We start from the raw sequence: 16047 nt of genomic DNA, 5'->3' as shown, positions 1-16047 counted from the left end.
ACATATCCACACCTTTCCAAATCCAGTGACTTCTTGGGTATTTGCCCATCGTGCAGTATTCAGTGACTCCACAACAACTTTTCAGTCTTCAGATTCAGATTTATTTATTTAACAGGGGCACATCAAAACATACAATGAAATGTGTTGTTTGTATTACAACTAGCACATCTGATGGATGTGCTGAGGGCAGCCCGCAAACATCGCCACACACTCTGGCACCAACATAAGATGCCCACAGTGTTCGGCAGAACAACAGGAGCAAGAGCAACAGCACTACAGCTACAGACAAAACAAGAGCAGTAAAACCAGCCCCTTCCCTCCCTCTCCCCGCCCCCTCTCTCTCTCTCTCTCTCACACACACACACACACACACACACACACACACACACACACACACACACACACACACACACTTCCAACTAGATAGGCATCCAGTGCCTCCGAGCCTCCAGTAAACTCGACGGCTCGCAGATACCAGGCCTCTAACTTCCTCAGTGGTCTTGCAGGCCCAAGACTTCGGGTCTTTGCTCATATACTAATAGATCTTCCCTTCTTTTTCCCTCAGTCAAAAGATATTAATTGGAGTTGGTGTGGTCCTTGCTGCTGGAGTGGTGATTGGGATCCTGACCTGTTGCTGCTGTGGTTGCTGTGCCTGCTGCAGATCTGAACCGCGCCATCCCAGTAAGTAACTGCATGAACAGCTGTCGTCAATGGCACTCATATTGTGTTGGAATTGGGTTTGCTGACTGTGTTCTAAACTCAAATGAAGATCTTAAGTCTTACCTGATGTAGATAGACACGGGTATCCTCACAAAATGGAGGTTGTACTGTGGTCATATTCAGTACCCTGTTTATCCTCTGCGGTGCATTTAGCTGCCAATACCCACTATTTGAGTGGTAGGTCCCCTTTCCCTACCAAGGAAGAGATACTTCCAGCTAACAAAGTAGTTTAAACCCAGTTCATTTATTTTCAGTGATATACGTTTAAAATCAGACAAAATTTTTAAAGCACATTTCAGAATTAAACTTTTTAGATCTAATAAAGCATTTCCAAATTACAAATGATTTCTAAAACACAAAGGATTTCCAAAACACAGGTACAAGTCCAAAAGCTAAAAAGACATTCCAACAATTTGCTAATGAACAACTCATCCGTTGCAGAAATCATAGGCAAAGGAATGGATTCTAGTCAACCTGTCTTTTCATCATTTTTCTTTGCTTTATGATCATTCCTAACAAGCCTGACTACTCACTTACATTTATGTTGGTTTTCTGCCACTTAGGTGAATTCTCGCACATGTGATATTTTTCAGATACTTTTTTACACAGGTGGTCCAGAAGCTTCTGGGGGCAGAGTTCCAAGATACCCACAATTAATGTTGTGAAGCTGACTGTTTAAGCACACAAATCTTCCAACTATTAATAGAAACATAGAAACATAGAAAATAGGTGCAGGAGTAGGCCATTCAGCCCTTTGAGCCTGCACCGCCATTCAGTATGATCATGGCTGATCGTCCAACTCAGAACACCGCCCCAGCCTTCCCTCCATACCCCTTGATCCCCGTAGCCACAAGGGCCATATCTAACTCCCTCTTAAATATAGCCAATGAACTGGCCTCAACTGTTTCCTGTGGCAGAGAATTCCACAGATTCACCACTCTCTGTGTGAAGAAGTTTTTCCTAATCTCAGTCCTAAGAGGCTTCCCCTTTATCCTCAAACTGTGACCCCTCGTTCTGGACTTCCCCAACATCGGGAACAATCTTCCTGCATCTAGCCTGTCCAATTCCTTTAGGATTTTATACGTTTCAATCAGATCCCCCCTCAATCTTCTAAATTCCAATGAGTATAAGCCTAGTCAATCCAGTCTTTCATCATATGAAAGTCCTGCCATCCCAGGAATCAACCTGGTGAACCTTCTTTGTACTCCCTCTATGGCAAGGATGTCTTTCCTCAGATTAGGGGACCAAAACTGCACACAATACTCCAGGTGTGGTCTCACCAAGGCCTTGTACAACAGCAGTAGTACCTCCCTGCTCCTGTACTCGAATCCTCTTGCTATGAAGCCAGCATACCAATCGCCTTTTTCACCGCCTGCTGTACCTTCATGCCTACTTTCAATGACCGGTGTATAATGACACCCAGGTCTCGTTGCATCTCCCCTTTCCTTAATCGGCCACCATTCAAATAATAATCTGTTTTCCTGTTTTTGCCACCAAAGTGGATAACCTCACATTTATCCACATCAAATTGCATCTGCCATGAATTTGCCCACTCACCCAACCTATCCAAGTCACCCTGCATCCTCTTAGCATCCTCCTCACAGCCAACACTGCCACCCAGCTTCGTGCCATCCGCAAACTTGGAGATGCTGCATTTAATTCTCTCATCTAAATCATTAATGTATATAGTAAACAACTGGGGTCCCAGCACTGAGCCTTGCGGTACCCCACTCGTCACTGCCTGCCATTCTGAAAAGGTCCCGTTTATTCCCACTCTTTGCTTCCTGTCTGCCAACCAATTCTCTATCCACATCAGTACCTTACTTCCTATACCGTGTGCTTTAAGTTTGCACACTGATCACTAATAGATGAGCTATTTGATGTGCTAAGTGATAGTATCAATCTGGTCCACAAGCTTCCTGGGACTAAATAACAGGCCAATTAACATAACTCCATTGTCTTACACCACATCTCTTGAACAGTCAACCCAGGTACTGTGGACCAGAATTCTGTGCTCAATAGAGAGTGCTCTTTCTTTGCAAAGCTGTCTTTTAAACTTTAGAGTGATTATTACTTGCCATTTATTTTAAGAACTGAACACTGTTCACAGCAGGAAGCTGAACAAAGAACATTGGTTTGAAGTTTAACTTACTCAAAGCTCTTTGATCCCTACAAGTGTCAGCTGCTATGTCAACTGGCTGGGTTTGACAAAACGAAAAAAGGCCTTGTGGCTCTGGACAGTGAATATCTATCACAGGAATTCAATGAAAGGCTTCCCAATGCCCATTGAAAATGGTTGTTGGCAGGAAAGAACTTAAGGATGTAATCTTGTCTTGAGCCATTGTTGAAACAATGGGGGTCTTTCCTTCAAGGTTTAAGTTTGGGGGCAGCAAAGTAGCATAACAGTTAGTGCGATCACCAGTGATAACCATTCAGGGTTCAATTCCCATCCCAGTCCATAAGGCATTAGTATGTTTTTCTGGTGACTGGGTTGGTTTATCCCCATACTCTAAAGACATATGAGCTGGAGTTGGTAAGGTGTGGGCACACTACGTGTGCCAACACTTGTGGGCTGACCCCAGCACCAATTTGACACAAATGACATATTTCACTGTATGCTTTGATGTACATGTGACAACATAAGCTCATCGTTTAAGCTTAGCTATATTGACATTGTAGGACAAAATGCCACTTCCATGTGTTAGTAGACAGGCTGTATCAAGATACCTCCTTCCACTCTTACTAAATGCCGAGTGGCTGGGTCCTCAAGGGACTTGGCCAGTTCTTATAAAACTTCTGAATGCTTCTCGTAAAGAAAAGGTGCTCTGGTTGCTAAACAATACACTTAAAAGCTAATGAAGTATTTTGCATGTCACTGATGTGAGGTGGGTAACAAAATAGCCAATTTGCAGACAGCAAGCACCACATACGACAATGTTATCATGGCTTTGCATTTTCAAACATTGAGTTATATTAAAAAAAACAAATTTGCATCGATGACTCTAAATCTGGTAGCTTGTTGAAAAGTCAGGTAGATGATTTCTGAAGGTTCCCACACACTGTCATAACTTTCTATGACACAGGCCATTTTGTGTGAGTTGAGTAGAGGATGTGGGAGAGAATCAGTCCTAACTACAAAACAGCTAGAAAAAATTTGCAAGCAGAACGAGTGCTGCGCTTGCCCCTCCACCGCCTCCCTCACTACCATTCAGGGCACCAAACAGTCCTTCCAGGTGAGGCGACAATTCACCTGTGAGTCTGTCGGGGGTCATCAACTATATCCAGTTCTCCCTGTGTGGCTTCCTGTATATCGATGAGATTGGGACACTGCTCCGCTGAGCACGCATGCTCTGTCCGCCAGAAAAAGTGTGATCTCCCTGTGGCCACCCATTTTAATTCTACTTCAAGTTCCCATTCTGACATGGCCTCCTCTGCTGCTGCGATGAGGCCACACTCAGGTTGATAGAGCAACACCTTGTATTCCGTCGGGGTAGCCTCCAACATGATGGCATGAACATCGATTTCTCGAGCTTCCGGTAATGGTGCTCCCCTCTCCTTCACCATTTCCCATTCCCATTTCCCTCTACCTTATCTCCTTACCTGTCCATCACCTCCCTCTGGTGCTCCTCTCCCTTCCCTTTCTTCCATGGCCTTCTACCCTCTCCTATCAGATTTCCCCTTCTCCAGCCCTTTATCTCTTTCACCAATCGACTTCCCAGCTCTTTACTTCACCCCTCCACCTCCCTGGTTTCACCTATCACCTAGTACTTGGTTTTCCTTCCTCCCCTCCCTCCCACCATCATACTCTGACTTCATCTTTTTTCTCCAGTCCTGATGAAGGTTCTCAGCCTGAAATGTTGACTGTTTTCACTTTTCCATAGATGCTGCCTGGCCTGCTGAGTTCCTCCAGTATCTTGTGTGTGTTGCTGGAAAAGCACTGACAGCTTTGCCAGCTATCAAAATCAATATATACTTATCACATTTAGATAAATTCAAAAACAGTTAACAAAAGAACAGTTATCAGAATGATTCAAATTAATAAAGGCTTTAAAATTAATAACTTTAATGCATTTCAGAAGGAAGCGAATGCTGGAAATGCCTGTTGTATAACATGGGTGACCTGGTCCTTCATTCATCATGACTGTTCTTGGAATATTTTTCTACTGAAGAGGTTTGCCAATGCCACCTTCTGGGTAGCGTCCTTACAAGACGGGTGACACCAGTCATTATCAATACTCTTCAGAGATTGTTTGCCTGGTGTCAGTGGTCACATCACCAGGTTGTGCGCCAGCTGCTCATATGACTATCCCCCACCTGCTCCCATGACTCCACGTGACCTCGATCGGGGGTGGGGTGGTGCTAAACAGTGGCTACTCCTGGCCCAACGGTGACCTGGAGGCTAGCAGAGGGAAGGAGCGCCTTACACCTCCTTTGGTAGAGACATACCCCCAACCCACAGATTCACCACACCGGCTAAAGAAATACCTCCTCATCTCCTTTCTAAAAGGTTTCCCATCCATTCTGGTGCCCTGTCTTCTGGTCTTAGACTCCCCCATCTTAGGAAACAACCTCTCCACATCCATTCTATTGAGGCCTTTCAACATTCAACAAGTTTCAATGAGGTCACCATTCATTCTTCAGAATTCCAGTGAGTACAGACCCAGAGCCATTAAACGCTCTTCATATGACAAGCCTTTCAATTCCAGAATCACTTTTCTTGAACCTCCTTTGAACCCTCTCCAATATCAGCCCATCCTTTCTTAGATAAGGGTCCCAAACTGCTCACAATGCTCCAAGTGAGGCCTTACCAGCGCTTTATAAAGTCTCAACATTACAACCTTGCTTTTATATAGAATATAGAATACCTACAGCACAATACAGGCCCTTGGGCCCACAATGCTGTGCCGAACATGTACTTACTTTAGAAATTAACCAGCATTACCCATAGCCCTCTATTTTTCTAAGCTCCATGTACCTATCCAGGTGCCTCTTAGATTCTAGTCCTCTTGAAATGAATGCTAGCATCACATTTACCTTCGTCACTACTGACTCAACCTGCAAGGTAACCTGTAGGAATTCCCACACAAGAACTCCCAAATCCTTTTGCACCACAGATTTTTGAATTTTCTCTCCAGTTGAAAAATAGTCTACCCTATTATTTCTTCTACTGGTGCAGACCATACACTTTCTGACACTGTCTTCCACCTGCCACTTCTTTGCCTATTCACCTAATCTGTCCAAGTCCTACAGTAGCCTCTCTATTTCATCAAAACTACCTGTCATTCCACCTGTCTTCATATCATTCACAAACTTGGCCACGAAGCCATCAATTCCATCATCGAAGTCATTGCCATATAACGTAAAGAGAAGCGGTCCCAACACAGACCCCTGTGGAACACCATCAACCAGGAAAGTCTCTCTTTATTAACATTCTTTGCCTCCTGCCAATCAGCCAATGCTCATTCCATGTTATTATCTTTCTTGTAATACCATGAGCTCCTAACTTGTTAAGTCGCCTCTTGAATGGCATTGGCACCTTGTCATAGGCCTTCTGAAAATCCAAGTACATAACATCAACGGATTCTGTTTTGTTTACCCTGCTTGTTATTTCTTCAAAGAATTCCAACAGATTTGTTAGGCACAATTTTCCCTTGAGGAAACCATGCTGATTAGGGCCTATTTTATCATGCAACTCCAAGTACCCCAAAATCACACCCTTATCTATTGATTCCAACATCTTCCCAACCACTGAGGTCAGACTAACCAGCCTATAATTTCCTTTCTTCTGCATCTCTCCCATCTTGAAGAGTTGAGAGAGATTTTGCGATTTTCCATTCCTCCAGAACCATGGCAGAATCAATTGATTCTTGAAAGATCTTTTCTAATGACTCCACAATCTCCTCAGCCACCTCCTTCAGAACCCTTGGGTACATAGCATCTGGTCCAGGAGACTTATCTACCTTCAGATCTTTTGGTTTCCCAAGTACCTTCTCCCCTGTAATGGCAACTTCACACACTTCATGACCCCTGACACTCTCAGTTTAGTGTCTATAATCTCTGTAATCTGGAGAAATCAGTCTTAAATTCTTCTTTCTGACACACAGTCACCCGGAAGGCCTCAAGTATTGCCCATGACTCCAGAACAAATGGTAATCTGGCACTTCTCTTTTTGTCTTCCTTTCTTTTCAAAAGGTGATTTCTTAATCGATTACAGAATCACATGAACACAATATTATAGTCTTTACTTTATACTTTATTGTCGCCAAACAATTGATACTAGAGCGTACAATCATCACAGCGATATTTGATTCTGCTCTTCATGCTCCCTGGAGTACAAATCGATAGCAAATATTAAATATTTAAATTATAAATCATAAGTAGAAAATAGAAAAGGGAAAGTAAGGTAGTGCAAAAAAAAAACCGAGGTGCAGGTCCGGATATTTGAAGGGTACAGCCCAGATCCGGGTCGGGATCCGTTCAGCAGTCTTATCACAGTTGGAAAGAAGCTGTTCCCAAATCTGGCCGTACGAGTCTTCAAGCTCCTGAGCCTTCTCCCGGAGGGAAGAGGGACGAGAAGTGTGTTGGCTGGGTGGGTCGTGTCCTTGATTATCCTGGCAGCACTGCTCCGACAGCGTGCGGTGTAAAGTGAGTCCAAGGATGGAAGATCGGTTTGTGTGATGTGCTGGGCTGTGTTCACCATCTTCATGAATACCACTTACAGTTTCAATTTATGATATGACATGTCCAATGGTCCCGGAAATCCCCCTTGATATCCCAGGACAATACATACTCTTTCTCCAGGCAGCCCATGGGCATAGATATCGCCCCAGAAGAGGGGTGGGCATTCGACTCAGACAGAACCCTTGACTGCCAGCTGCTTGAGTCCACGAGCGGGCATCTTGGCTGGGCCCTACAACAAACCAACCAGGAGATCCCCTGAGAGACCCATCACCCTCTGGAGCGGGTGACCGAAGATGGGGAGCGTGGGACTGATGTGCAGCCCCATGTAGATACTCAAACAGAGGCTGCAGCCTCTCACACTCCGTACGTACCTGATAGACCATCTGCTGCAGGCAAACCGTCACTCCTTGCTAGCCCCCGGCTTATTACAACCTCTTTCCATGACCCCTGGGAAGGGAACATACAGTGGCAACAGCTTCTGTATGTCATTGATCACTCCCAACTGTTCCAGAACTGAGTCATCGTGAGGGGGTGCAGCCATGAGCGAACTTCCAAACACTCAGGCATAAGTACAGAAACAGACTGCAACATCAAGGACCAGCTTTACTCTCCTTATACATGTACATGTATTAAGAATTTGCTGTGCTTTGTTTGTCAGGGCACGACATGCAACAAAACACATCAACATTCAACAAATATAAAGAGTAAAGAATTATATTGAAATAAAGTTAGAGGTTAAAGTACAGATATGGAATGAAATGTGCGTAAATACAGACAGAAGCAGAGCGGAGGACTCTGTTGGCAGCCAGGGCAAAGGGCAAGTTGTCACAAGAAGGTTTAATCTTAACAATGATCTAGAAACTCAAGAGATTCTGCAGGAGCTGGAAATCCAAAGCAACGCACACACAAAATGCTGGAGGAGCTCAGCAGGTTAGGCAGCATCGAGAGAAATGAGTAAACAGTCAATGGTCTGTGACGAGGAACTTCCTCAGTATTGGAAAGCAAGGAGGAAGATGCCAGAATAAAAATGCGGGGGCAGGGGAAGAAGGCTAGCTGGAAGGTGATAAGTGAAGCCAGGTGAGTGGGAAAGATAAAGGGCTGGAGAGGAAGGATCTAATATGAGAAGAGGGTGGACTATAGGAGAAAAGGAAGGAAGGAGGGGCACCAGGGGGAGGTGATAGGCAGGTGAGGTAATAGGCCAGAGTGACAAATAGAACAAGAGAGAAGGGGTTTGCCTTTGCCTTCTTCTGGGCTGTGTCTTTACAAGATGGGTGACCCCCTCCCCCCCAGCCATTATCAAAATGTTTCAGAGATTGTCTGCCTGGTATCAGTGGTTGCATAACCAGGATTTGTGATATGCACTACGACCATCCACCACCTGCTCGCATGGCTTCACATGACCCTGATCGGGGTTGGGGAGGTGGCTACACCCTGCCCAAGGTTGACTTACAGGCTAGTGGAGGGAAGAAGTGCCTTACACCTCCTTTGGTAGAGATGTATCTCCACCCCACCACCTCTGTAAAAAATATACTGCTCCTAAAATCATCAATAATGTCTAAGAGAGAAATCATGATTATACTTGAACTTTTTAAACACTGTTAGAAATATGTGAATTAAGTACAGTTCCTTTTGCTTAATTAACATTGCTCTTCTCTTGTTCTGTAGCTGTTATGAGCACAGCAGCTACCACAGTGGTGCCAATAAATTATGCACAACCTATCCAGACGTACCCAGTCCACCAGGGCTACGAACCTGTGCCTGTTCAGCTATCTCCTGCACAAATGCCCATGGCTCCTGCTCCTTACAGCCATCCCTATGCAATGGCACAACAAAATCAAGGAAAACCACCTTCATACCAAGAGGCTGCATCTGGTAAGTGAAATTTGCTCACCATGATCTCCTTTAATGTTGCTTTTGAATCTACTCGTAAAGCAGGAAAACCACAAAAGAAAGGATGTGCTTTGGTGGGTGCAGAAAGTCTTAAAACCTCACAGCTGCTTACTTTCTTGCACCTCATTAGACCGCTACCGTTTAGGGCAGCAATGCAAGTCTTCCATCTCTGTCCGTCCATACTGTTGCACGCAGATATAGAAGGATTTTTCATTGCTGTTTCCGTAACAGTATTTCTGACCCAGGCAGGGTTGTTATCCCTGAGCTGACCCACCAAACCTGGAGGACTGGTGGACCACTGTCCTCTACCCTTTGACCTGTTTGGCAAGGGTGACCCTACCAAGAGCCAAAGCACAAGGTCCTGACTCCAGCCAACACAGCTCTCCAGGTCATTGAGGTAGGCACGCCTCCAAACCCTATGACAAGGTTGGAGGTCTTAGTTGTTTGCTTATATAGAATTTATTTCTGTATTTGATTCCAAGTCACATTTTGGTTGAACGGGAGTAGCTGTTCTTGAACTTGATGTTGTGGGACTTCAGGCTTCTGTACCTCCTCCATGATAGTAGCTATGAGAAGACAGCATGGGCCTGATGGTGGGGACCTCTTTATTATAGATCAAGGGTTCCCAATCTTTTTTATGCCATGGACCCCTATCATTACCGAGGCAGTCTGTGGACACCAGGCTGGGAACCTCTGTATAGACATTGCCTGTTTGATGCTATGCCTTGTGTAGATACTAACATAGGTGGGGAGGGCTGTGTCCATGATATATTCGGTTGAATCCATTACTACCTGCAGCTTCTTAATTTCCTGCACTTATTCATCAGAAAACAAGGGTGAATTTAATTTCTGATCCTGGATCTGTGCCGCCTGGTGCTGCTCCATTCAGTATCCACAGAAGAATCCGCTAGGATCAATTTAAGCTCAAGTTCGAGTTTATTCTCCTGGTCAGACACACCCAGCATATAAATGCCAGGATAATCAGCACACTGCAGTAGCAGCACAGTACGTACTTACCGCCATTACGCCACTGGCATTTCCGGAAGCAATGAAGGTCCTTCATCTCTGTCTATCCTAGGCCACCCACTCACATGTAGAAGGATTCTTCATTGCTGTTTCTGTAACAATACTTTTTTTGACCAATCAGGGTTGTTAGCCCTGAGCTGAATTCCCAAACCTGGGGGACTGGTGGACCTCTTGTAGTCTAGCTTCTACCGTTTGACCTGTTTGGCATGGGTGACCCTATCAAGAGCTATAGCATGAAGCCCTGACTCCAGCCAGAATTGCTATCTGGGTCATTGAGACATAGAAGTCTCCAAACCCAACAACAAGGTTGTGGTCCTCCATACATAACAATCCTGAATTACATAAGCTGAATAAATTAACATAAATTTTGCAGAATAAAAATAAATCTGGGCTGTAGTGACATCTCTCCCACTTAACTAATGAACTCCCAACCAAGAAAGCTGAAAACTACAGGTGTGGTGTTAATTCCATGTCCTTAGATTACTCTTTATTTTCCAGTTCTCTGAAGTGTCATGAGAACACGTGGTTTAAAAGCATGATCTGAAATTATGCATTGATTCGTTCAGTGGTTACACTGACAACACGCTGGAGGAACTCAGCAGGTCGGGCAGCATCCATGGAGATGATCAGTCGACGTTTCGGGCCGGAACCCTTCGTCAGGACTGTAGAGGGAAGGGGCAGAGGCCCTATAAAGAAGGTGGGGGGAGGGTGGGAAGGAGAAGGCTGGTAGGTTCCAGGTGAAAAACCAGTAAGGGGAAAGATAAAGCCGTGGGGGAAGGGAGGCAGGGAGGTGATAGGCAGGAAAGGTGAAGAAAGAATAGGGGAAAACACAATGGGTAGTAGAATGAGATGGAACCATGAGGGAGGTGATAGGCAGCTGGGGGAGGGGGCAGAGTGACATAGGGATAGAGGAAGGGAGGGGGAGGGAATTACCGGAAGTTGGAGAATTCTATGTTCATACCAAGGGCCTGGAGACTACCAAGACGGTATATGAGGTGTTGCTCCTCCAACCTGAGTTTAGCCTCATCATGGCAGTAGAGGAGGCCATGTATGGACATATCCGAATGGGAGTGGGAAGCAGAGTTGAAGTAGGTGGCAACCGGGAGATCCTGTCTGTTGTGGCGGACGGAGCGGAGGTGATCGACGAAGCGGTCCCCCAATCTGCGTCGGGTTTCACCGATGTAGAGGAGGCTGCACTGGGAGCACCGGATGCAATAGATGACCCCAACAGACTCAGAAGTGAGGTGTTGCCTCACCAGGAAGGACTGTTTGAGGCCCTGAATGGTGGCAAGAGAGGAGGTGTAGGGACAGGTGTAGCACTTACACTTACAGGGATAAGTGCCGGGTGGGAGATCCGTGGGGAGGGACGTGTGGACCAGGGAGTCGCGGAGGGACCGATCCCTGCGGAAAGCAGAGGGGGTGGAGAGGGAAAGATGTGCTTAGTGGTGGGGTCCTGTTGAAGGTGGCGGAAGTTGCGGAGGATAATGTGCTGGATCCAGAGGCTGGTGGGGTGGTCGGTGAGGACAAGGGGAACTCTGTCCTGTTGTGGTGACAGGAGGATGGGATGAGGGCCAAAGTGTGGGAAATGGAGGAGATGCAGGTGAGGGCATCATTGATGATGGCAGAAGGGAAACCATGATGCTTAAAGAAAGAGGACATTTGAGATGTCCTGGAATGGAAAGCCTCATCCTGGGAGCAGATGCAGCGGAGATGGAGGAACTGGGAATAGGGAGTAGCATTTTTGCATGTGGCCGGGTGGGAAGAGGTATAGTCAAGGTAGTTATGAGAGTCAGTGGGCTTATAGAAGATGTCAGTGGACAGTCTGTCTCCAGAGATGGAGACCGAGAGATCAAGAAAGGGGAGAGGAGTGTCCGAGATAGACCAAGTGAATTTGAGGGCTGAGTGGAAGTTTGAAGTAAAGCTGATGAAATTGATGAGCTCAGCATGGGTGCAGGAAGCAGTACCAATGTAGTCATCAATGTAGCGAAGGAAAAGTTGGGAAGCAGTACCAGAATAGGTTTGGAGCATAGACTGTTACACATAACTAACGAAGAGGTAGGCGTAGCTGGGGCCCATGCGAGTGACCATAGCTACACCCATAGTCTGAAGAAAGTGGGAAGAGCCAAAAGAGAAGTTATTAAGTATGCGTACCAGTTCCGCCAACCAGAGGAGGGTAGTGGTGGTGGGGAACTGGTGAGGTCTATTGTCCAGAAAGTAGCGGAGGGCCTAGAGGCCTTCTTAATGGGGAATGGAGGTGTATAAGGATTGGACATCCATAGTGAAAATGAAGCGGTTGGGACCGGGGAACTGGAAGTTATTGAAGAGGTGGAGGGTATGGGATGTATCCCGGAGATAGCTGGGGAGGGACTGAACTATGGGTGACAAAATGGAGTCCAGGTAGGCAGAAGCAAGTTCGGTGGGGCAGGAGTAGGCAGAAACCATGGGTCTACCGGGACAGTCAGGCTTGTGGATCTTGGGGAGGAGGTAAAACCGAGCGGTACGGAGTGTGGGAATTATGAGTTTAGTGTTTTAGGATGGAAGGTCTCCGGGGTTGATAAGGGCGATGATGGTACGGGAGACAATGGTTTGATGTCTTTTGGTGGAGTCCTGTTCCAGGGAGATGTCGGAGAAGGTGTCAGAGAGCTGCCGTTTGGCCTCAGTGAGGTAGAGTTCCGTCCGCCAGACTACTACGGCACCACTTTTGTGCCGGGTTTGATGGTGAGATTGGGATTAGTGTGGAGAGAGTGGAGGGCAGTGCGTTCAGAGGGAGTGAGGTTGGAACAGGAGTGAGGAGTGGTGAAGCTGAGACGATTGATGTCTCGGCGACAGTTGGAGATGAAAGGGGCCTCTGCCCCTTCCCTCTTCAGTCCTGACGAAGGGTTCTGGCCCAAAACGTTGACTGAGCGTTTCCACGGATGCTGCCCGACCTGCTGAGTTCCTCCGGCTTGTTGTGAGTGTCGTTCAATGGTTCAGTGGTTCCATTTAATATCAGATACTGCATACAGTATACAAGCTGGAATTCTTACTCTTCACAGACACCCACAAAACAGAAGAAAAGCCCCAAAGAAGGTATAACAGAGAAAACATTAGAACCCCGATGCTCCCTTTTCTCCCTCCCATGCAGAAACGGCAGCAAAGCATCAACCTTGCCCCAACTTGCTGCAGCAGGAAGTATATAGAGTATAGAATGAAGAATTTGGAGAAAGTTGAATCATTTCACTTACTTTTACATGTAAACTTCACTGGCACAGCAGTTGTGCAGCCTATGTTGAACCATTTTTCAATGCTAAAAACTATTTATATTTCCTCTATTGTTATAGCTGAACAGCCTTTATATCCTGCTGGGGGACATTCTTCATATCTTCCTGCTGTAAAGTGTAACGATAATCCAGCCTTCGTTGATGTAGCACAACCTGGAATGTGAAAACATTGCTAGCTTCACACTAAAAAGCTTCTGTCTGCTTTCATTCTTCCTAGTAGTCTTCAACTAAGCAGCCAAGGATGGATTTTGAGAAGTTTCGGTGAAAATCTAAACAGATGAACATGCCAGGAAGAGTTAGGGAAAATTATAGTTGGAAAAAAATCGTTATATAAGTTTCCCAATGAACAAATTTCAAGACTCAAGATTATTTGTCATGTGCTCATTGAAACCTACAGTAAAATGTGTTTATTGTGTTAACAATCTATTTGTGCAATGTACAAAGTATTTCAAAAACCATTTCCAGTAAGCAGAAACTTCTTCCTTCTACTTTCAAGACTAAAGTCAAGATTTTTGGTAGTTAGTTACTTCCCATTTGTGTTGGGCACGTGACCAAGTGGTTAAGGCATTCGTCTAGTGATCTCAAGGTCGCTAGTTCGAGCTTCAGCTGTGGCAGCGTGTTTGTGCCCTTGAGCAAGGCGCTTAATCACACATTGCTCTAGTCTGTGCAAGGAGTGGCGCCCCACACAGACTTCCAATCTGCGCCTTGTAAGGCATGAAAATGCCCAACGCAGGCCTCTCATGGTCTGAGTCGACGTTCCCTCCCCTCCCATTGGCATTTACGGCAGCAATGAAGATCCTCAATTGATCTGTCCACAGCATCGCACAATGACATAGGATTCTTCATTGCTGTTTACATAACAATTTTTTTTGATCAGTCAGGGTTGTTTTCCCTGGGCTGAACCCCCAAACCTGGAGAAACTGGCAGGCCACTCTTAGTTTGGCCTCTACTCTTTGTCCTGCTTGGCATGGGTGACCCAACCACGAGCTAAAGCACAACGTTCGGACTCGAGTCAACGTAGCTCACCGGGCCATTGAGACACGCAAGTCTCCAAACCCTACGACGAGGTTGTGGTCCTCTTGGAGGAAGGTTTTTGGTCCTTAGCACAAGCTGTATTCCTTCTGAGACCCTCATTCAGATTCAGATTCATTTATCAATCACACATACCTCGAAACATACAGTAAAATGTGTTACTTGCATTAACAGCCAACCCACCTAGGGATGTGCTGGGGGCAGCCCACAAGTGTTGCCACACATTCCAGTGCCAATGTAGCATACCCACAATGCTCTGCAGAATGACACAGAACACAACAAGTAAAAAAACCACAAAAGCAAAACAAGCCCCTTTCCTCCAAACACTCCCAGCCCCCCACTCACGCAGACTGTCCTCCGATTCCAGTTGTCTTTAATTATTTGTTATCCTCAGACCTGGCTGTTTCAAAACTGTCCAGGCCAACTTCCTATGAAGCCTCTACAAAGTCGAGCATCCGTAACTCTGCCACCTTAAACCCAAACTTCTCTTTCTTGCATTCAAATCCCCTGTTCCTCAATGTGTGAGTTCATCCATAGCATCCTCCAGCCCTCCTACTCCCCTTCAATGTTAGCCTTTTGAATTTACCTGCTACGCCATTTCAGGCCTACCATCAGATTCCGGGGTCTAACCACTTGGACTTACCTATCTTTTTCTCGTCCCCCTTTTTTGAAATGCTGTATTAATTCCACCTCCTTAACCAAACTTCTGGCTGCACTATTAACACCTTAACGTGTAATGAAAGTGCAATAGCAGATCAAATCAAAGAATTGCTATGCCACAGACATAAACAAATCTAGGCAGTGGGCCTACTTGATTTCAACACACAAGGGAACTCAGGTAAAGGAGTGATTTAACATGACAAATTATTGGTAACAATTTCCAGCTTATTTTTATGGTATCACGCTAAATGTCACAAAAAATACTATTTTCCAATAATTGCATTCTTTCCATTTCTTGTGTCTTTATTTTAATATGAATATTGTTTGCCAATTTCTTGCTTTATGATGTGCAAAGCAAAGACTATATGTAGAAGTTTGTAGTGGATTTCAGTAAAGTAGGTGAGTAATTTAGATTTAGTTTATGAGTTTCATCGCGAATGATGATGACACTATATTTTGCTTTAGTTTACATGATGTTACTTTCACTTTTGCAAATTGAAAGTCTGTTTTGGAACCTGCCGATATTTTCAGATATATGCTTCTTTCAATAAACTTGTTATTTTGTCTTTGGTTCTTTGTTACGTACTTTGAGTTTTATAAACATTTCCAGAGCTGCTTTCCTTGTGAGTAATATTGAAAAACACAGAGATAACTTTAATGTGGCAATTAATAACCAAAAGAAAAATTTGTGAATATCTCTGTGGAGAGTGCAGATTTTTTTCTACAATGGAGATGGGGAAAACAAGTCAGATATCCACAAAAGGGTAGAAAACATCTG

General features: G+C 45.2%; 1 protein-coding gene across 3 annotated transcripts in view; it reads left to right on the top strand.

The window, feature by feature from the left end:
* The window catches only part of LOC140210990 (uncharacterized), a 39116-nt gene extending 23277 nt beyond the window's left edge, over window positions 1-15839 (top strand). Inside the window, exons 3-5 of one of the 3 annotated variants that reach the window (XM_072280321.1) lie at window positions 566-681; window positions 9067-9273; window positions 13638-15839. In XM_072280321.1, the coding sequence (XP_072136422.1) occupies window positions 566-681; window positions 9067-9273; window positions 13638-13741 (427 nt within the window). In that variant the 3' untranslated portion in view covers window positions 13742-15839. The remainder of the gene's footprint in view (window positions 1-565; window positions 682-9066; window positions 9274-13637) is intronic. The other 2 variants (XM_072280320.1, XM_072280319.1) reach the window with 2 other exon arrangements.
* Window positions 15840-16047: the final 208 nt, after the last annotated feature.

This window comes from Mobula birostris, chromosome 16 (assembly GCF_030028105.1).
Source record: "Mobula birostris isolate sMobBir1 chromosome 16, sMobBir1.hap1, whole genome shotgun sequence".
Lineage (NCBI taxonomy): Eukaryota > Metazoa > Chordata > Chondrichthyes > Myliobatiformes > Myliobatidae > Mobula > Mobula birostris.
This window is presented reverse-complemented; position numbering and strand designations above follow the sequence as displayed.